General features: G+C 34.5%; 1 protein-coding gene across 1 annotated transcript; it reads left to right on the forward strand.

Annotated features, from left to right (window-relative positions):
- Window positions 1–5756: 5756 nt before the first annotated feature.
- LOC135695833 (cilia- and flagella-associated protein 99) lies at window positions 5757–22280 on the forward strand. The gene is made up of 26 exons (XM_065215015.2): window positions 5757–6440; window positions 6675–6755; window positions 7266–7335; window positions 7717–7811; window positions 8217–8270; window positions 8528–8586; window positions 8926–9014; window positions 9516–9574; window positions 10321–10347; window positions 10825–10905; window positions 11350–11456; window positions 12705–12747; window positions 13302–13390; window positions 13953–14022; window positions 14960–15004; window positions 15380–15469; window positions 16327–16385; window positions 17404–17486; window positions 17690–17742; window positions 18417–18497; window positions 18814–18873; window positions 19266–19349; window positions 20305–20384; window positions 21071–21159; window positions 21557–21633; window positions 22075–22280. Exons 1-26 carry the CDS (start codon window positions 6327–6329, stop codon window positions 22186–22188), a joined length of 1953 nt encoding a protein of 650 aa, XP_065071087.2. The 5' UTR covers window positions 5757–6326; the 3' UTR covers window positions 22189–22280.
- Window positions 22281–22951: the final 671 nt, after the last annotated feature.

Below are 22951 nucleotides of genomic sequence, written 5' to 3' on the forward strand. Positions count from 1 at the left end.
GACAAGAGTGTTGATTAGGCTTAGGAAAATAATTGGAGCTTAGTAATGAGAGCTACATTTGTAGGTTAATAAAAATTTCGGAAATTTATCCATTTTCAATACATCCAATCTGTACTCAAAGGTAGACCGAAAGGTATTAGAGATTGAACTACTTAGTCAGTGGCCCTTTTGTATTGTGACAACAAAAAAGTCTCATAACACAAAACGGCAGGCACCTTTGTAGCAAAGAGGCAACCGCCCCTGGACCCGAAAGCAAATATGGCAATTGGCTCTATGGACTGGAAAGTATGACTCTAAATAAAATGATAATTACAAATCATATTTGCGCTGAGAAAGTTTTACGAATATGGGGGGAGGGGGGGGGCTTGAGTTTATAGCATTATCAGAATAAAAAACAACTTTTGAAAAACAAACTAAAGTACTTCACGAAATTTTGTGTCTTTGATTTTAGGGGCACTCGTTATTCTAGCGGTACATTGAGAGGGTCAGCGAGAAGTTGTCAGAGGCCCTAGATATATTCGAAAGGAAGGCTTCCCTGCGAGTGCAAGCGCAGCGAGCAAAATATTTTTGCGAAGACGCCCTTTAAGCCTGATTTACAAGAGACGAATTTTTCGCGGAAAGCGAATTTTTCGCCATTAATTTTTTAGCTGCGAATTTTTCTCTCGAGCTCGAAGTTCATTTTACACTGGCAGAAATTTTTATGCGAATTCGCTGCGAATATTACAAAAGAATATAGCGACTGTCGGAAGAGTGCTCTTATCAGCAAGTTTAAAATTTTAAATTGATCAAAAAAGCGAGCAAACAGCAAACAGCGATACTGGATTAGAAAAATTTATTCAGGGCGTCTTTAGAAGGGGGAACTCCATCTTTCGGTAAGAGAGGTTTACGTTTACAAGACCAGAATAACTTCTTCAAATACTTTCAAAGATCGCTATTGAAGCTTGCACAAGCATGCGAGATCCTGTTAGTGCATCTGCTTAAAACTGTTGCTGTTGAGCACGCCAATAAGCAGCCAACAATTCAACAATTTGAAGAAATTCTTGCCTATTATTTTTTATTTCTGACATATTGGTAGAACGATGAAACTTTCAAGCCAATAATGACCTGATATGAATCCACTTAAATGAATTGTGTACGAGGAACAGGAAATGATCAATTACCAATGCGGAAGGACGTAGACCATCTGAAACCAAAACAGAAGTCAGATGTCTTCAAATTCTGTTCTAATTGGTTTGATTTCACAAGGCGAAAAATTTCGCAGCGAAAATGTAAGGGTTTCTACTTTTTCGCAGCGAATTTTCTAATCTCTACTTCTGCGCATATCTCTCGCGCATTGGCGGCGAAAAATTCGCTTCGCACGAAAAAATTCGTCTCGTGTAAATCAGGCTTAAATCAGGCTTTAGATTAGCTTAAAATACATTTCAGAACATTTCTTGCAGTCATTATCTTGCAATTTTTTAAACATTTTGCTACTTTCACGACATGCATTTATTACATTTGATTAAATCCAGTCTAAATATGAAATCTATTACTTTATAAAGCCCTGGTCAAACGATAGAGCATTTAACCCAACATTTCGCCTAACATTTTCACGCGCAGATCAAAAAAGGACTGGGTAGAAGTTCGCGCTGAATGCTGCACAGTTTCGCGACATTTCTACTCGAAAAAGGCAAACACTGCCTTCTCTTTTTATTTTCTCTTCAGATGTTTCCGCTGTCATCGCGGTCTTTCAGCACGAACGTCGGCATTGCATCCCCTATCAAGACCGTGGCCTAAATTCGTCCCCCCCCCCACGTTTTTATGTAGCTCCTCTGTGCTACGGTTTCTACATTGATGCTTGATGTCTCTTCTTTCGCACAGAATTCGTAATATTTTGTTATATTGTCCATAATTAAGGTGTAACTGATTGTAAGCAAAGGCGGTTGTTGAAACGAAACCAGCCCAAGAAAACAAGAATGAATGCGATGATTGAATTTTGGCGCTCTTTAGCCAACTTGGCTGAGGTGGTCAAACGATTAAACATTTCACTTAACACTTCAAAACAATAAAATTGTTGGACGTCGGCAGCCAACATTTTTTACCTCAGTCATATTTTGTCCAACATACGATGTTGGGTGACCCAACAAGGTGGTCACACGATCCAACATTACGCCCAACATCATGTTTGGCGAAATGTAAATAAAAGGATTTGTCGGATTATTTCTTTCTTCCATTTCTTTTCTTTAGCATGGAATTGCAGATCCGCATTTATTGCGAATTCAGATCGAAACAAACACATTCTTTTCTCTTTTTTTTCTTTTCGCGTAGATTTCAAGTCGACCTGAAGTTTTGGACAGACCGACCTGAACTGAACAACCGAAACGAATTCAGGTCGACCTGAATTTCATTTCGCCTTTTCTCCTGTGAGAACTCCAATGGTTGTGACTGCAGACTGAAATTAATATCAGACCGAGTTTCAGGCCGGCTTGAAGTAGGGATTATCAGAAATTGATAGAAAAGAAGCTGCTTTTCTGAATACAGTTAGTTTGGCAGGAATATATTATAGAAATGAAGATTCGTTGATAAATAATTTCTTTGCTTCAATGATTGGTTATTGATTCCTTTTGGTTTGTGCTATTGGAAGTACACTTCACGGCTGGTAAACAGGCCAAACACAGAAGATACTTTACCCTGCTTTCAATTTATTTTCTGTTGTATTGCTTTAGGCTTAGTCACAATTAAACCAAATGCACTGGTTACTAAGTCATCATAGCATCCCCATAGCATGTTTGCTTTATACTTCAATATTTGTTGTTTGCAAAAAGGCAAAGTTTGACAAAAACGAATGCTTCTATGCTTCCAATGAGGAAAACCCAGTAGTTGTTTGAAATGGCTGAGACATAATGATAAGGGAACTAGGCTTTGTTAACGCACAGTCGTGGTCAAAGACGCTTTGCTTGAGGTATTCTTGATGCACGATGCAGTTAAGAGAAAAACTTCGCCTGTACCTCAGTTACCAATCCTCTCTTCTTTTGACCTGTATCAGGACACGTGTAATCGCATGAATCTTCAGATACGATATTCAAACTTGCTATTTCGTCCCTTATGTTTAATGAAAGTAACACTTTTGTAGTAGGACCTCCTTTCTAGAGTGACCAGAAGACGTACTTCTGGGGTCCTCATATTCGCCATTATTTGAATAGATGTTTCCAAGGAGAGTTAACGCCTCCCGTTTAACAAAACAGTTGCAAGGTGGCCAAATTTTATAAGGTCCTTTTGTTGTTGAGATAGATATCAAACCTTTTTCAAACCAGTATCTATTTGATCTCTCCCTTGTACAGTTAAGTTTAGGACCAACTCAACAGTTTATTCTGTGAATCAGGGTGAGAAAAATAAGAGCCTGTCATCCAGTTACTTCTAGCAATGTTTCACTTTAAACTATATGCGCATTGGCTCCGACACTGGCTGCAAAGTTAACGAGGAGAAAAGGAGAAGAAGGAAAAGGCGAAGAAGGATTGTGTCTTGGGCTTAAGCAAGGTGAGAAAGAACACAGAGAGCGAGAGTATTACATTTCTTTGAGTTTATCATTCTGACCGATCACACACCTATCCATTCCAACTCTGTCGTTACATCTACGTAGGCATAAATGTGGACTGGTGACGAGCCCCCTGGAGAGTTGTACTATGACCTAGGTCAACTGATAAACATGTGATCAATGACATGTAGCATTTAACACGTGGCCAAAGCGTTGTTGACACTAGTTCACAACAGCACTTTATTCGCTCTGTTCGTGCGACTGAGCGAATGCACATTGGGGCACGCGCAAATTGAACTTCCTCATTCGCTGCGAATGCGCGACCATTCGCTGAGTAGTTCAACTCAGTTTAACTACTGGGCGACTGGTCGCGTTCGCCGATTCGCTGACTTGTTGATTCGATTTCGCCAAGTCGCGCGACCAGAGCAAGGCTATTGAACTTCTCTTTATATAAACAATGGACTACCTCCTTCACCATCCAATTCTATTCGAAAAGGCTAGTTTCAAATTATTTCCTCTGTGCTTCGACTAGACTTCTTAGAAGCTGATATTAACGACAAGGATTCGGAAAGAAGAAATTTGATTTTGTGAAGCTGTAGAAAACGCGACTTTTGATTTTTCTTAAAATATATTTAATCTGTTTTCCAAAGACATTTTTTCAAGATAACGTCTTACATAATCGTACCTGCCTGTGACCCTTATTTGAAAAAGGAGTACCAGATGGAGCGCTTTTTGTACCAGATGGAGCACTTTTTGTACCAGATGGAGCACTTGAATTGTTAGTAAGTGATGAAGCTTGACAATTTTGAAAATAGTTGATAGGAAGTTGTGTTTTCAATGTTCGGTACCGGGCGAGGTAGAAGATTTTTCTAGATAAGAAATGTATGTAATTTTTGAGAAGTATGAAATTTTTCAGCCTAGTTATTTTGGGCTATCAAATTTTGGTAATCATTTCCTACAAGGGTATCAAATATTTATGATACCTATACTATTTTAAGATACCATTCACATGTATGCTAACTGTGAAGTACTACTGTGTGCAAGTGCTATTTTAAAAAGTCAGCAAGTGTTCTACAATTCTTTAATTTCTTTAACTTTTTCAGTTTCCTTTCTTTCACATCCTAGCCTGTGTTCCAGACCCTTTTCTTTCATGTTGGGGGTCTGGAACAAAAGCTTTCGCATCCAGATTGCGAATTTGTACTTTGCAGCTCTTGATCCGAATCCTAGCTCAATGCTGCTATTTTCCTTCAAATTTCTCGATCCTCTAATATGGGGCTTTGAGTTTATAGAAAGTTTTCAATGGGCACATTTTCAGTGACTTATAATGGCAAAAGTATATTGAATGAAATATAATGAAAGTCATATAAAATTAGAACAGAGCCGCGAAGAAACATGATACTGAGGAAGGTTGCTGTAGTCAACTGTACCTAATAGTGCAGCAGAAAACTGCCCAAAAGTGATAGAATTGTAGAATTGATAAAAGCATGAAATTTGGTTAAGATACTCATTTTGATGTGGCGAAAAAGATATTGAGGCATCCTGATTGACATATCGCATTTCTGGTGACTCAAGTTTCTGATAGCAATGATAGAGAAGAGACATATTGGTACAAACATGACAAGAGTAGCAATAATGTTTATTTCCAAAATTCTTTCACCCCTTTACCAAGCATTGAAAATAGCAACTCCCTTAGATTTTAAAAGAGTTTTAGATTTGCAAAGATAAATGATTAAGAGGACAAGGATAAATAAATGATTTAAAAAAGAAGTATACCAGCTTTAGGGGTCGCGGATTCGTGTGATTGTTGGATCCCTGTCTAAAACTTCCCACTCAGATGGGTAGATCATATCACTATACCTTTTTTTACTTCCTCTTTTCTTCTTTTTGTTATATGCAATAACCTTCAGCTTGTTGAAGTTTGCATTATTTTGTAAACGTATTTAAGATAAATGATCGTCAACTCTAAATGTCGGTAAATGACCGTCAACTCTACAGTGATCGTCAAATAAACAAAGTGAGGCGCTAAGGACAAGTGATTGGGACACACCTGACGCTACTTTGAACTCCACAGACTGGATCCCATTTAGGGCAAAGATTTTAGAACCATTTGATCCATTTGGGAGAAAAAACAATTGCAGTCCGATCGTCAGTTGATCCTCAATTACATAAATTTCTAATTTGTGCATGAGTCTTTTTTAGGGTACCTGCATGGCTGAACGTCTACTTTTTTAGATTTTGGGGGGTAGTTCAAAGCTAGGAAACATATAAACAATATCTTGAAAAATATCATGCAAATAGTTGTGGCACTTGTTTAATGAAAAGAGATTTTTTAAATGTCTTTCAGAATTTGTTGCATAACATTTCTTCAAAATTTCGAAGTTGTCCAAATATTGTTTGAGAATAAGCGTAATTCTATCAATAAAAATTATTCCCTGTTTTCAGAACAACTGACACTTCCTCTAACCCGACCTATGGGAGACAGTTCAGTTGCTTTGGCCACAAAGGTGTAAATTCTACGCAGGAGGCATGAAAAAGCGGAAGCAAGTCGAAAATTATTATATGAAAATTTTACTGCAGGGGAATGAGAAATCGAAATTCCTAGTATCAATTATCAATTTTTTTTAACAACCCTTAGTGGCAAATATTGCCGCGGAGGAGCTACTGATGTACCACTATTATTGAATTGAATTGCTTACTCGGTTGCCAGGTAAACAAGTTTTCTAATAGGCCTAAGTGCTAGTGTATTTTCTACTACTAACTAAACTGCAAACTCAACTCAAATTCCAAAAACCATTCTGCTTATGTTATCGAAATGGATTATAAAAGGCTATTTGATGAAGTTGTTGAAGCCTTAGAAAAGTTCAAAGTGAGGGACCGAGGAATCCGTGAATACATAACGACATTTGTTGAAGAAAAATATGACAAGGTTTGTTATACCTATCCACAGAATATCGATTTGCGCACAACAAACCATTTGGCATCCAGTGATATTATTGCTCTGATTATGCCTGGCTTAGGATTTTCGAGTTATCAAAAATGAATCAATCTGTTTTTTAAAATCTTTAACACAAGGTTATGAAGTATTTTGGATATCTAACCCTCTAGGCCTTTCATGTCTAGACTGATCCGATGCAATGAAAATTATAATTCTTTGGTTCAGGTAGTGAAACGAAATGACGAAAGTGCGGTTTTCCTAACTGAAGTTTTTGAAGGATGTGTGCGATTTTCTGGTGCTTTGAAGGTAAGACAAATGAGCATTTGATTCATAATATATCTAATAAGCGTTTTATTATCTCGATAATATTTTTTCTCGAATTAGGTTTCCATCATAGGAAGCTGCAATAGTCTCTTAGATGTTTTGGAATTTGTGATGTAGGCATTTTGTTTCTTTTGTAATATTCTTTTGAATCCATTTTCATTGCGGTGGTTTTAAATTTATGTGCTAATTTCGCCTGAATAATGAATGTAAATCACAGTTTAACATCTGCTATTTAATTGTCAAAATTTTTGTTTCATCGAAATTTGTTTTGATTGCATTGAATGAAAATTGACGAAAAACAAATTACATAGTTTTTCAATAAATAATGTATTGAATTGATTGTGATATGAGCTTTTATAGACAATAATATGCATTGGTTTTAAGTATGGATTTGGTTTCAAAGAATTTTCAAATGTTAGTAGCAAGAAAAAAATTAATTGGTAACTTGTTATTGTGTTATGATTATAAATCAAATTCCACTGAATCCCACAGGTAGTTGTTGATAGATATTACAAGACTGATGGAAAGAACTGTTTAAAGTCATACAGAAATAACTACAATGGTAACTCACTTTTACAGTCTTTAAACATGCAGTTGATTATATTTTTTAAATTCATACAGCCTTTGCCAAGAATCTTGTCAGTCCACTGGATAACATTAGTATTTTAAAAAATCATATCACCAAACAGCTTTTTTAAATTTAACTAAAATGGCTATAATGAAGCAAAACTATTCTATTCTCTCAACTGTTTTTATTATTTTTAAATTTATTATGAAAATACAAGTTAAAAGTTAATCTGCACATCCTTTTCCTCTGCACAAACAACAAATCTAACTTATTGGAATAATTTTAAGGTATAAATGAACTAAAAAATGATGATTTTACAACCTCTCTCTTATCTTGTTATTGTTTTACGTATAACTGTTGATTGTTTTTATTCAGTTGCATTGTACTTAGCATTGTTCAGATTGGATGAACTTGGGATCTCACATTTCAGAAAATTCATGCTAACTCAAGACCTAAAAAAGATTGTACAGGTTGGTTGTTTTTATGAGGAAATTTGTCATAATTCATGATACTCTTGAATATCTTAACAAAAAATTCCAAGATATCAAATCTCTATATAAAATGAAATTGTTTCTTTAGCTTATCATATTCCCCAAGCACTCATTTACCATTTTGATCATTAGAATGTTTATTTTGAAGAATAGAGGGTAAAGTTTAAACACAGAAAATCTAAAAGCATTAGCTATTTATTGTTAAAGAGTATATCTAAATTAAGATTTGCTTTAGAGTTAAAAGTATTATATATGTAATCAACTTTTTAAAATGAACCTAATTGAAAAACAAACAAATAGCTGATGCATTGTAGTTGCTAAACAAATTTTATTTGAAATTTTTTTTGCATATGTCCACTACTAAATGACAGCTCTTTTTCATAGTTTTTAGAGTTTGTTTTTGATGAACTGAATTTAAAGACATGGATGTTTGCAGAAGTAAGTGAAAAATGATTTTTTTATTGCTCACTATTTCCGTAACATTGTATAATTTGATTATAGTCAAGATGCAAAAATATGTTTTATACTATTTAACATTCAAGTTTACATTCAACAGCAAATATGACAGCTTACAAGAATAAGTAATTAAGATCAGAGTTTCAAAAGCTGTCTAATTATGTCAAAGTGATATTAGTTTCAGCTTTGATTTTCGAAAAAACCTGTCATGCTAAGTTGGTTTCTATTTTACTTTTTAGTGGTGCAAATTGTATGAACACAGTTATGTTCAAATTCAACTTCTTTCTCCAATTTTAAGGTTTGCTCTTTTTATATTCCTTGCTTTATTGTGGTTTACTGTAACCTTTCCAAATTTGCCTTGATCTACAAATCTAGTTTGATGTTGAAAAGTTTGGTCTTCCATCCAGTTAGCATTTCCCCAATAAAATTTTATTACCACTCTGGGAAAAAATCTTTTGAGGCAGGTATAGCCCCATTTTTATAACTTATTAAACTTATTGCAGATTTGGGCTTTTTTCCAAAACCAACTTGCAGATAACTAAGGGGGTTGAGTTATTTCTGCCCCACCCTTTGCCATCACTACCCTAGTGGATGAAGTTGTTTTCCATATATGTTTACTCCACTTTTGTTTTGTTAGGTGGCTGCCAGAGCTTCATGAGATGCTTAGCAACCTGAATAGCAGAATGACAGGTGAAGGAAAACTAAAGGGTCCCAAACCTCTAACAGGTAAGTCTTGTTAGTATGTTCATTTATAGTTTCTTTAAATAATCAATTAGTTTCAATTTTTTCGTTTTTCATGGAAGAATATTATAATTAAGCTTTCCATTAGAATAGTTTATTGCTTGGATTTCATAGTCTAAAACAGAATGTTATTTGCCATTACTCCAAATATTTTTACATCAATTACTCCAATTGATTTTTATCTATACTTTGAAAAAATTTAATAGGAACTAACTTAGTTTGGCCTAAGCATGAGTCTTCCCCAGAAATCTTCTTTATATGCTTTTATACCAAACTGGCTTACCTGCTAATGAAAATGCATCTAGATGATTCACCTTATCTTTACACCATGAATAATTTCTCATTTTGAGATGCTTCTTGGCATCCATAGCCTTTAACGGTCTCTGCTACATCTTCCAGCAATTTAAACCTGAAATGGGCTTTTTGAACCTGAAATGTTTTCGTCATATATTCCCTGTATTTTACAATGACTCCTCTTGCATTTAGCATTAAAGCCATTCGCATTGACAAAGCCAAGGCCTCGAAGTGTTCCAATCCCAGAAAAGGTATGTTTGGAAACTTTGAAAATAGAAACTTCAGCTTCTGCATTGCTTCTGTATGTGAAGACTTTTGCGGAGGCATGAAGATGTACTGTAGGTGAAGGAAGTGAGCCAATCAAAATTTTCTATGCTTACAGTCTTTTCCTTTTGAAAGTTTCTTTTATGTAAAATGTCTAGTCATATACAAATCTTTAAAGTGATAAACGAGAAGGGAGCTAAGGGTGAAGTCTTATTTCCTTCATTAAGACTGGACCTTATATTTTGTAGCCACCTTTAACTAGGCCCTGTTATGCCTTGTTGAGAGAAGAATTTATCGTCAAATATCAATGTAATGGTATCTAGAGCTCTGATTGGCGTAAATGAAATGGTGGAAACCTATGTGAATGGTCGGCATGAAGCGTTCTTATCGCCGACCCTTGAATTCCATGACACTGCGACCAAAGAGGCACTTTCTGCCCCTGTCCTGCCCTCTCTGGTTAAGGGCACAGCTGCCCTCTCTGCCTCCCCCTTTGTTCCGGTATCACTGGATGCAGTTGATAATTCAGTTATCTTTAAAAAGTGCCAGTGTTTCACAATCTAATAACAACAAATAGATTTCAAAAATTTTACGTAAAGTTGCCTTTGAATGATCGATACAACGTACCACCTTAACCTCATTTTCAATTTCTTAAACAAACCTTTTAAGATTTCACTCATATCGTTGAAGATTCTTTCTTTAACTTATTGATTCACATTTCCTTCACCTTTTACAGATTCCAAAGCTTGAGAAACACAAACCGGTAAAGTGGCTACTTTTTTTGCTTGATTTTAATAGCTGTCTTGTTGTCTTACGCTCTCAGAAAATGTTTACCCTATTTAACGAGAAAGTCTTCCCAAGTTACAAGAATTAATAAAACTTATTTCATTGCTCTTTGTTTCTTAAATCTTGTCCTCTTTCTATTTAAACTCGTATTTTAACTATTTCATCTTATTCTCTTTGCATTAATTTTTGACACATGAAATTATTGGTTTTTATGAGAACTTGTCATTAAATCGTCGCATCTCTCTGTACCCAATATGATGTTCCCCTAGATAAATGAAAACAACTTTTCTTTATGAATCAAGTAAATGTAAGGTTAAATACGATTTACACCAAGGAAACTTAACATATGTGTATAAATCTTAAGTAGTTGACCATTTTCCTACCTCCGTTTACTGTGATCTTCTTCAAAGAAAACTTCCTTGGCTCGATTAGACAATATTTTATCATCTTTAAGGCGCCGGTATCGACATACAAAGGACCAAAAGAAAAAGAAATACTTTCGAAGAGAAGTGAAGAAAACAGAAAGCGAGCTGAAGTATGTACAGAGAACTGACATGATCACAAAGGCATCCGATGCTTTACAAGAATAATCTCTTTAATTCTGAGTCTAATTCTAGAAAAGATTCAACAATGTAGCGCCTTGGTTAGATTCTGAGAATAATTCCGATAGATATAGCCTATGGCGAATATTTTTGCCTATTTTTGCGTCACAGTGAAGAAAAATTAAAGTTTTTCTTTCCTTCTTTTCGTCACATTGAAAACGTGAATATTTCTTCATTAGTAGAAATCCGCTTTCAGTATTTCTAGCATCTGATGACTTCTGGTTCTTATCATTTTCACGGAGTGCCCCTCGGCTAAATTCTTAATGGGGTAAATTTATTTATCTAGATCTTTTTTGAGTCCTCCTTTTCTCTGAAACTAAGACGGTCCATTTTACGTTAATCTTTTTCTCTGTCTTTATCTTGGTTTTTTGTTCCAGAAACGACTGATGGAAGCATCTATGAGCCAATTTTCTTGCGCAAATGCAGAGAAATCTGAAAAGACAAAAGAAAGGATACGAAAGCATATCCAAGAAGTCAATGCAAAGTGCGAGTTCCTTTCATTAGTTTATTCATCAATCACTGTGTATTTTCACTTACCGTATTTCCTCTAAAGAACGCCGCGGTGTTTGTTACGAACTCCAAATTTTGGGCGCGGCGTTCAATAGAGAGCGGCGTTTATCAGAGGGCGGCGTTCAATATAAAATGAAAAGTTTGTCAAATGAAAAATGACAAGAAAAGTGCGATGAAAAAAGATAAAGACAGACTTTGACCAATCGTTTCTTAACAAATCCCAATAACACATAATAAAGATGGTGTGAAAATTTTTTAAAGTTCACAAACGATGTGTTCACGCTATGAAAATGTCAAGGAATGTCAATTGGAAAGTCTTTGGCACTTTGACATAAAAACTTTCATAGCTTTCGAATAGTAAGCGCAAAAGCGATTCATTACTTCTTGTTTGGTATGTTTTCTAATGAACGCCGCTTTTCAAGATAGGGTGTTCAATAGAGGGCGGCGTTTATCAGAGGGGGCCTTTTTTCTAAATAGATGACCGAAGGTGCGGCGTTCAAAGCAGGGCGGCGTTTATCAGAGGGCGGCATTCATTAGAGGAAATACGGTAACTAATTATGATCATTGTTCTGATAAACCCTTACTGAGGCCTAGTTAATGCGAATTTTCTCATTTTTCTCTTGCTCGTGGTGAATTGACCAGCAAATGTCAAGCTATTTTTCTGTCAGGATTTCGAATATAATTTTCCAAAGCTTCATGAATAATTATAATTGTATGAAACAGTCATTGATTTACCCATGTTGTATATTCGTTGCCCATGTTGTATGAACCTCCGATGACATTTACATCCTGTTTAGTGTATTCATTTTGTAGCCAATTTATTTATTCCTCTTTAGTGCAGTTTTATATGACAGTGGTTTGTTATGTTTGAGCTTTTTAGTATGTCTTTAAGAATGCTAAATAAATAGGCTTTGATCAGTTTATCATTGGTATCGGAGCCTTTAAGGAGGCAAAAAGAAAAGTGAAGGGCAATCTCCTAACCGAACTGAAAGGGAGAAAAGATTGATAAAATGTGGAGAGAGGATAAGATTTTTTCCACCCCACTCTGCATAAATACTCTATTTTTGTGACTCGCGTTTCACTCTTTAGAGGCTGTGGAGCGAGGGGCACGTTCAGTTTGAATTTTTTGTTACAAGAGCATGTTTCGTCATTATTTGGATATTGTTGATCTCAAGTTCCATTAAGTCTTGTCTTATTCTAAGAAAATAATCTTATTTTCTAGGCTTGATTTTACGAGACACAAAGCAAGATCAGCACCATCACAGGTATGCTATAGCTTGTCCATGTAACGCCAGAAATGAATGAATTTGTTGTAGAATATGTAGAGGAGGATGGCCTACCCAAAATGATATTACAGCCCTTAACGTGGAAACCTATTAACTTTTTGAGTAATATGTCAGCAAATTCATAGCTGTGAATTTTCAAAAACAATTATTAATTTTAACGTGATTTTATTGAATAACTCACAAAGAAACGTCGTTTTCTTAATATATATCAAAGAAACTAAAATGCATCTTTTGATCATCAATATCAATTCACTAATTCAAACTTTTTCTATTATTTGGAGAATTTGCCCAGATTTGTAGTTTTCATAATAAGACGTAGATTTTGCCTCAGTTGAAGGATTAGAAGGTATTTCTTCCTACTAGAACCTTTTGGAAACCAGATCTACTGATGCCTTAATGTTTAGTTTTTATGACTGCCTTTCCTTTGCTCGGAATTCTCTAGTGTTCATGAAAAAAAGTCTTCTTTTTTATATTCTCGTCTCCTTTTTTGATTTGTATTTTGAAATCATTGTAATAAAAGCAATCCAATTTAGACAGGGAATATCCCAATACGATTGAACGCAGCGGCCATTATGCGAGAAGGAGCTTTGATAAACCAGAAAGAGGACGACATTGATAAAAGGTATGCGGAATTAGTTATTAAAACTTATCTTATTGGATAAATTATTCATATTTTAACAGGAGTAAAAGTTTGTCAAACTGATCCTTGTTTCCTAGAAGTAACATTTTAGTTTAATTCCATCCTTGTTAAGAAAATCTTTTTTTCTGTCTTGGCTTCCTAACCTCAAAGAACACCTATTTATAGCTCTAAGAAAATTTGTGTTCAAACTGATGATGTTGACAAGATTTATCTTACTGGCATGTGTTGCTGCATTGGGTTAATCTTCTTGTTATGATACTGCAGTAGCTACAAAACTTGAATATGCTTAGAAATTGAAGTGAATCGATATCTCATCCAACTCAACAGGCATTGGTCACAGAGCAGAGTTCTATGCATTGATAGCAATCGCTGTTCTATTTCTCCTTTTCAAGATTTGTAGGCTCCAGTTTCCACTTTCCATAGACCCTGATATACCTCTCAACAGAGCTAACAAGTATCCATGTGTCAGGGAGTCCTTTGAAAATTGTCAGATGGCAGAATGCGCTAGTTTCTTGAAATTGAATAGAATCTCTTCATTTTGTAGGTTAACAAATTTTGCGATGGGCGGACGAGATGCCTCCGAGTTTATGAAATGGCAGCAAGAAATGAAGGAGGTAAGCTGAGGAAATTCTACCATTAGTCTTATACATGAAAATAGGAGAAGTAAATTTGAGTTAAAGCCTGTGCTCAAGTTACTATCTGCACATTTCTGCACCTCTTTATAACAGTTTCAATAATTGACGACTTTGCTGGCCAAATTGGGTCAACAGAAATGCTCCAACGTCACCTGAATTGTTATTTTTCCATTGCTTTTTTTAAAAATACTTTTCTAATCACAGAAGTTTGGAGTAAGTATACCATCTAATTTGATCTCTAAATCAATATTGCTAATTATGACCCATCAGAATAAAGAGCAAGAAACATCAAGCCGCCTAAAGATATCATGCTAAAAGCAAACAAATCATTAATTTTCCTCACAACCAACTCTTTTATCTCACTTTCTAGGAAATCCATTAATCATTGTCTCCAACAAAGTATAAGATCTTCTTCTCACTAATCTTTTACTGACTTTCTTGCAATCTTGCCTTTAGCTCATCGTCAACATCAGCCCCTGCTGCCTTTTTGCCAAAGTAATGAAAAGTAGAAAAAGCTAGGCTGAAACTACACATCGAGGATAATGGTGCTAATTCTTCCAAACATTTCGATATAGAATTTTTTCCCTCCTACCCTTTCCCTCCCTTTTTTCCCTTGGCTGTGATCAATCAGGCATTTTCCTAAAAATTGTACTGTAGAGAAGTGAACGAGTAAGGCTTAATAACTGAATACCCGTACTGGATCCCGCAGTTTGTGCAAAGGGCTGCAGTTGATGCCATGTTAATAAATGAGAAAAGAGATCCTTCCTTCTAATTTTGTGGTATCGGAATTTCCAGATATTATGCCCCTCAGAATCGACCAAAAACCTTACAAAATCAACATATAAATGGCTCTCAAAATTGTGCAATTTGTCCAGCGTTGATTTTCACTTTTTAATTATATCTATCTCTTTTTTAGCGGGACCTCGAAGAGCAGCTTGCTGAAATCGAACGCCGACGTCTTGTAAGCCTCAAACCTCGTTGCTAATTTCATACAATGACTTTGTTCAATTTTTATCTTCGTCCGTTTTCTATTCATCTAGACAGAATGTCGTGTTTTCTTTGGCAATGCTTTATCTTTGCACCACAATCCTATTTTGTATATTTTTGAATTGCATTAAATAGTTTGATTTCATGCCAAATGCATCAAAATGGAGAGGGAATATTTTTGAATATTTGCAGTCTAGATCAAAGCTGTTTGCCTCTAGCGATAGAAACTTGTGACACGTACAAATCATTAAACAGTCATACAAATCTCATAACTTGCGACATCATGATATTTTTTGTCAATGCTATATCCATTATTCTAAATTTTCACTTTTGCTTGTGTTGTCTATAGGCAGGTAAAATCAGCTTCGAAGATGCTATACTTGCCCGCCAGAACTTGATTAAGGAGAACAAACAGAGAGTTTCAGAAATTAAGAAAGAGGTAATGGACTCCTTCAAACAATACTTAGAGCTTTTATATTAAGTATTTAGAGCTTGGTAATTCTGATATTCAAGATTTCGATACACAGAGTTCTCATACGAAATATGCAGGTTTTCTTCACCTAATATTTTAAACCTCTTCGCCTAATTTTCGTGTGTTCTCATATTCGTAATATTTTCATCTAATATTCGTAATTTCTTCATCTACTATTCGTAGTTCCTTCATTTAATATTCAAATAAAACTTCATCACATAATATTTGTAATTTCTTCACCTAATTTTCTCAATTTTTTTATCTAATATAAAAAACCTCTTCACCTTTACATTTGAATCTTCTTCACTTCATAACCATAGCTTCTTTACTTAATACTATTCGGTTTTTTTATCTTATATTCCCAATTTTATAATCTAATATTCTAAACCTCTTCACTTAATATTCTTAACCTTCTTAACTCAGTATAAGGCTCTTTATCTGTCAATATTAAACATTTTTGGCTTAATATTAGACTTTCAATCAATGATAATTAATTCAATTTTTATGGTTTCTTCGTTGAAAATGAGTTGTTAGTCATTTGATAATGATCGAAATTTAAACTCGGTTGTTGACAATATTAAACTGATTTTTCAGTATTATCAGTTTTATATGAATGCCCAGAATAAAGCCCTTGTACGAAGTGATTTGTTTAGGATCTGAAGTAACCTTATTACTCGAAGTTATTACTTGAAGTTTTACCTCTAGCTTAGCACCTTATTTAATGGTACCATTACGTATATAGTTTTTATGTTTTCAATTAATACTAGCTACCAGAAAAGAGTAAGTTTGGAAGTTAATGTTTTCTTGATATCTTCAATTTTCAGACAAAGGAGATGATGGATGAATATTTGCAAGAAAAACTCAAAAAAGATAATGAAATGAGGTATAATTACTTTGCCAAGCTATTAGCTTTTCATGCAGCTTTTAACGGGGCTGTAATGGTTGCGTTACCATTTTGAAGTGTTTATAGATGCATGGTTTGTTAGTTCACTGCTTGGTGCACAGAACAGGACGGTTCTAAGCCGCAACACCGAGTGTCGAGTTTAGTCAAGTTATTAGGAAAATATTAGGAGCTTCTGTCTGATGATCGCCTTAAGCATGAAACACATGGGTGCAACTAAAGGATGTCTTTTAGTTCCTAGAAACATAGAACTTGAAAATGGCTTTGAAAAAAGCAAAACTAAAGCTTTTCGTCTGACACTCTTCAGAGTTTAAAACCTCAGAACATAGATCGAAAATTCTACGCTAGGAAATATATATACCCAGTTGTGGATCGAGATAGGCCAATCAGAAACACGAGCACATGACTGTTGAGGTTGACCGTTTTAAACTCTGAAGAGCGTCAGACGAAAAGCTTTAGTTTGCTAAATGTTTGCTTTTTTCAAAGCCATTTTGAAGGATGTCTCTACCTACGCGGCATCAAGCACTTATAACAGACCAGTAAACAGTAAAACACATAATTAGCAAACGATAATATTTTTTTGGTGTGTTGATACATAACAAAATTTGAAAGCAGGATTCTGATATAGCAGCAATTGCCACAATAGTTGAAATGTAAACTCCTGACCAATATTGATGAGATACCAACACAGAACTTTTTATTCTAAGTTTCTGCTCTTCCTGGTACAACAATAACCTAGTAAGTACGCAAAAATTGTTACTGGTATAGACTGTCAAAATATCTTTACTCAAATAATCAACATGGCACCAGGTGTAGGGTGGAGATAAATTACAGCATGCCATACTAAGCTGGGATATTTACTCGTACCATAACTGTGTACTCATAGCTATTATCATGTGATATCTTTGTTTCCGAGTCATCAAATTGATGCAATTAATCAACAAAGAATGTAAAAGCCATTTGAAAAGCACTCTGATTAACATCATTTTACTCGTTCTAGAAATCTTGTTCAACAAATAATGGATGATGCCGAAAAAACCAAAGAAGCTAAAATTAAGTTGAAAGAATATAAAAAGAAAATTGGTGAGTTTTTTTATAAAGTTGATTAGTTTAAGCTTTCCTCTAATCTCTATTTACTCTAATACTCTGTCTTCACTTGATAACGAATCATCTAAACTTTTTTCTTTTTGCTGTTATTTATTTTCTACTTTATTTGATATCTTAAATTTAGGAAGTAATTCTTTGGAGTATATTCAACTAATTGATATATATTCCAAATTTTACAGTACAAGAGGTAAACAAGGAGAGCCAGGCGCTCATGAAAGCAGCACTAGAAGAGGTTTGTTGGAATTCTCAAAGAATGTAAATCTTTGGTCGAAGCTTGTTAGCATATTGTCATGTGGCTTAAGAAATGATTAGTGCTGAAAAAGGGCAAAAATGTTTTATTATTGTCCTGTATCGTGATAACAGATTTGGGAAGGGTAAGTGTCTGCGAGGAACTTTCACAGAACAAAGAACATATTTGCAAAGCATAAGAATCATCAATTTTTGTGTTAAAATCCTAGAATAAATCTTTTCTTTAAAATAAAAGCCTAGTTCAGTTTAAGGAAAAGTTTTAGAGGAAATAACTTAGTGATATGTTTCGACAGGGAGAGTAAAAGAAAGATTTTGCGAGGAAGAGTAATGATTAGATTGGGGAAAAGATAAAATTGAAAGTCAGATACTCGCCTCATTTGAATGCTCTAGTATTCAGAAATTTGTGTGGACTCCTGCAGACTATTTCCCTGCCATCAGCTCTTATATGTATGCTGTACCTCGTTTTTTAGCATGTTTCTATTGCATAAAGATTGCTATCATCAATTGGTCTTGTGGTACACAAATAATATCGTATTGATTTGTCAAATACATAACTAGGGTTTTCAATTACACATTGAATTATTTTTGTTACATTTCAACCTTGCCTTTGTAATATTTAATTGTTTCCTAATGGTTTATGAAATTTTTTCATTTTAGGCAGAAGAAGAAATGAGACAAAAGATTTCACTTATTGCCAAAATTCGAGCGATTGAAAGTGTACCAGTGATGCGTTTCAAGGTATTTTCAATATACAAATACTATTTTACTATTAATTTGTTTATTGACTTCATATCATAAATGTTTGTATTTTTTTCATTTTTTCACAATTGATTGCTTATTTCAACTTTCATTCGTTCCAACACTTTTTAGCTACAAATTTTTTTCACTCGTCTAAAACTTCTTGCAAGCTTGTAACTTAGTAAGTATTTATAGATTGTAATCAATCATAACAATTAATTTCGTTAACAAGTCTATAAATACCCCAATTTTCTCATGTTCCTTTGTATGTTTCATTGTAAGCCACAATAACTGGTTATCTTGTTTTCATTTCTAGTTTGTTGATCTTACTGAAAGCTCAGGCGCTGGATTGCTTGGTGAGATGTCAGTTGCAGAGGTATTCACGGCTTTGTTCTCGACTCAATTTGCGACTTTCAAACTGTTTTCTATTCTATTTTTTGAGTGAATTTTCCTAAAAAGTATTTTTATTAGTTTTTTTATCATATTATGTTTATTCGTTTAGCCTCAAAGTCATCACTCTCATAACCATTGTTTTGGAACACCTTCATCGTTAAACGTTTTTCGCATAATGTTTTGCTAAATTTGCACGAAAATAATTGTTTGTGATGGCTTAGATAATGAGAAAAATGAGAGTCATGAAATCCCACGGTAAATTGTTTTAAATATATATGGTAATCTGAATTATCTCATAATTTAAAGTTTCCACACATCGACGATTTTTAGATACTTTTGAAAAGAGTTTAATTAGATAAATTTTTTTCTTTGCAGTTAAAGGAAAGGTTATCGTTGCTAAAAGTCGCTGAGAAGGAGGAAGAGGAAAAGAAAAGACAGGAAATTATTCAAGCGAAAGTAGTACGTGATTTTCTCTACATTTTATATCATGTGATCATAATAGTACTTCTGTAGCCGCTTTTTTCTAAAAGTCCAAAGCTGTATTTCTTTACATAAACAGCTTAAAATTATGCTTAAAATAATAATGATGTCAATAAAACCCTCAAACAGTATTTGTGTTGGATTGTCTATGTAAACGATATTGCCAACCATGATGTTTTAAAACTTAATCTTCATGCTACTTTCAAAAGCAGAATTAGGGCCCGTTCACACTACTCCGTTTTCAAATATAAACGAAGTCAAACTAATCCGTTTTTGCCTTCGTTTTGCGTTCACTGCTATGAGAACGGACTCGTTTAAAAACGCTAATGAAAACGGATACTTTCGAATACGTATTGGATACACTCCGTTTTCAGTGTGAACACCAAAAACGGAGAAATTTGAATACGCTAACAAAGGCAGCAAAATACGTGCTTTCTAGCACACTAAATCCAAAAAATTTTGAAATTGAGAATTCACAATGGACTGGTAGCTGTTACAACAAATTTTTTCACGATTTGCTTTTATTTAATTTCATTCTAATGACGCCAATTTGTTGAGGATTCGTGAACGCCTCTTTTCGAAAGTGAGGCCACCAACAGCGTTTTTGTTGGAGCAGTGTGCACACTGACCGTATTTGAGTCGTATTCATTTGAAAACGGGTAAGTGTGAACGGACAGCGTTTTCACCAACGAAAATGGAGCGAAACGAATATGGAGCAGTGTGAGCGTATCCTTAATTCATTCAATGGCTCAATGTTAGTTCTGTCTTCAGTGGATATTATACAGGCCCCTACCCTCTGAAAAGAAGTTTATTTGGACTGAGGAAACTACAAGTTATAAAACAGAGATAGAATGGAACCAACTATCTTTCTCATCCTTATCGTGTTTGAATCCTTATCATGTTAAAACGTTGAGAATAATATTCTTTGTTTCAGGACAAAGATCAATTTCTTATGGATACTCTTGAAAGTATAGCTCAAAGACGAGCAGAAAAAGAAAAAGAAAATGCGAAGAGGTACGTTGACTGCAAACTATGATTACTAACTTGTTCTTACTTCTTGCCATATGGGAATAAGAGGCTACATTTCGAAACTTTTGTCCCTGTGCTAGGAAAAAAGTGAAATGTTGCGAAAGCTTATCTCTTGTGAAAACAAAAGAACAAGGTTAACTTGTAATCTCATTTATTGTTGGAAGGTTTTTATTGCCCTTGTCATCGATCTTTGAAAAAGTTTTTAAGTTTTGAATGAATGAATGCACTAAGATGTTTAGTACTAGGGCCGGGTTTGTTTTTATTTTGCTATTTTTTTTGCAATGATAGGTTCATTTGTACTAGAGTTCTATGTTTACAATCTTTTGGTGGTACAAAACGGTTGAAAATGGCTTTGAAAAAAGCACACATTTAGTAAACTAAAGCTTTTCGTCTGACACTCTTCAGAGTTGAAAACGGTCAACCTCAACAGTCATGTGCTCGTGTTTCTGATTGGCCTATCTCGATCCACAACTGGGTATATATATTTCCTAGCGTAGAGTTTTCGATCTATGTTCTGACGTTTTAAACTCTGAAGAGTGTCAGACGAAAAGCTTTAGTTTACTAAATGTTTGCTTTTTTCAAAGCCATTTTCAAGTTCTATATTTCTAGGAAATAGGTTCTTCATCTTACTTGTTTTTGGTTGTGAAATATCAAGTTCACTCTTAATCTAGGGAGGAAGAAAGGAAGCGACAAAAGCAAAGAGAGCTGAAAGATGAAAAAGTCCTTGAGCTTCAGCAGAGGCTCTTGGAAAAAAGAACAGGTTCATGAAATTTAATATATCTACCTTAAACAGCATTGTTCCAATTTGCAGTCTTGGTACCGTGCAACTGTTTTGTATTTTACGCTCATACTGTTGCAATTTTTATTTTACGTTTGTGTCTTTACAAAATGTTGCTTTTTCATCAGAAATTTTCGAGGAACTGATTTCTAAGGAATACTTGAGCACCAGCTTTTCGGATCCCCGCTTTCAAAGATGTTGCTTTACTCGATAATTATCCTACAGAATTGGCAAAGTTATTTCCAATCTAAGATTACAATGTTAAGATAACAAAATATGAAAAAAGAAAATTCTGCCCCAAGGAAGGATGATTTGTGTTTTTGATTAAATCAGTAGCAGATTAAATCTGATCATCGAATCTCATGTTTTTATTCTACAGAAAGACAAAGAGAAAGCCAGAACCAAAGAACTAGACCCGTGCGAAGTACGAGACAGAAAGAACTCTTGAAAGAAAAGGTAAATAGAAGCATTTTATGTCTCTGATTGCTGCAAATGTTTCCAACTTGATGAAAATGATATATAAGACGAAACTATATATTATAGAGTACATAAAAGCGTGTAAAGTTTTAAATTTCCTTGTACATGAATTTCTTTTTATGAATCAGAATTACTTGAAGCTTTGCAGTCAGCACCGAACGACTTATTTCTTTCGAAAGAAGCGTATACTAAAAAGTATGGTTTTTGTAAACAATATTTTACACACAACTTGTTGACGTAAAAATAAAATACCTGTTCCTTTCGACTTTTCCAAGAAATAAAAAATTTTTTCATAAGAAATAGTGTCTTCGTATAACTTAGATTTGTTCGGTTGATGGCAAGATAATTTCAATTTAGAGTACATTTCTTTTTTTTTTCTTTTCATTGGGGTCTGATTTAGATTGATATAATTTTTTGTAGAAAAACCTGGAAGAGCTGCGTTGGTCGGAGCTTGAAAAAACTCGCGAAAGAGCCGCTAAATTGCATTCAGGAAGAACAGGAAATAGCCGTATTATAAGTAATTTACAAACATGAGAAGATGAATCAAGGCTTTAAGAAATACAGTTAGTTTATTAATCATTGGTTTTGTATATAATGTCTTGTAAATTGAAATTACTGATTCGAAATTGTAGCATTGTTGGGGCGTCTTCCTTCTTTTTTTGCAAATTAAATAGTGGTGCTTATGTTAACAAAAAAATTAATTAGTGGGGTCTGTAGCAGTGTGAATGGAAAACCTCGCTCGATTATCAGTTGATAAAATCGCCTTAATCAATTCGTTATCTAGAACTGAAAAACTATGCATCTGATCTCGGGTGAGAAAGGGAATCTGAGAAGACAAATAAGTTGTAAATCCAACAATAACTGAAAAAGTTAAAGATTTTGTACATAGTTGACTGCTGATCGCAAATGCGAAACCCTATCTCATTTCGAACGTTGCCTAATTTCTCTAATCAAACTGTAATTTATAGGAAATTCAGCTAAAATGGTCACACAAATTCTAAATCTTCACAATAAAAAAAAGATTGAAAAGTCTCCATACCTATAGAAGCTTGCTCCTCGGCTTGCTTTGTGTATCGAAGTAATTAAGAAATTTTGCTAAGAACATGGCCGTTTCTCAGTGGAATTTCGGTATAAAGTCTTTAGCACGATGTTGGTAGGTTTTTAGTATGCTTTGCTACTCTTCTGTTTATAAAATGGAAACATTTCGCCTGGTGAAAATGGATGTTGCAAAATACTCACAAACATTTTTCAGCTATTTTCAGTTCTGAAAACCTACATTCCGGACAAAATTTATGAG

Source organism: Rhopilema esculentum, chromosome 14 (assembly GCF_057945365.1).
Source record: "Rhopilema esculentum isolate cy_ngs chromosome 14, ASM5794536v1, whole genome shotgun sequence".
In the NCBI taxonomy this organism is placed as follows: Eukaryota; Metazoa; Cnidaria; class Scyphozoa; order Rhizostomeae; family Rhizostomatidae; genus Rhopilema; species Rhopilema esculentum.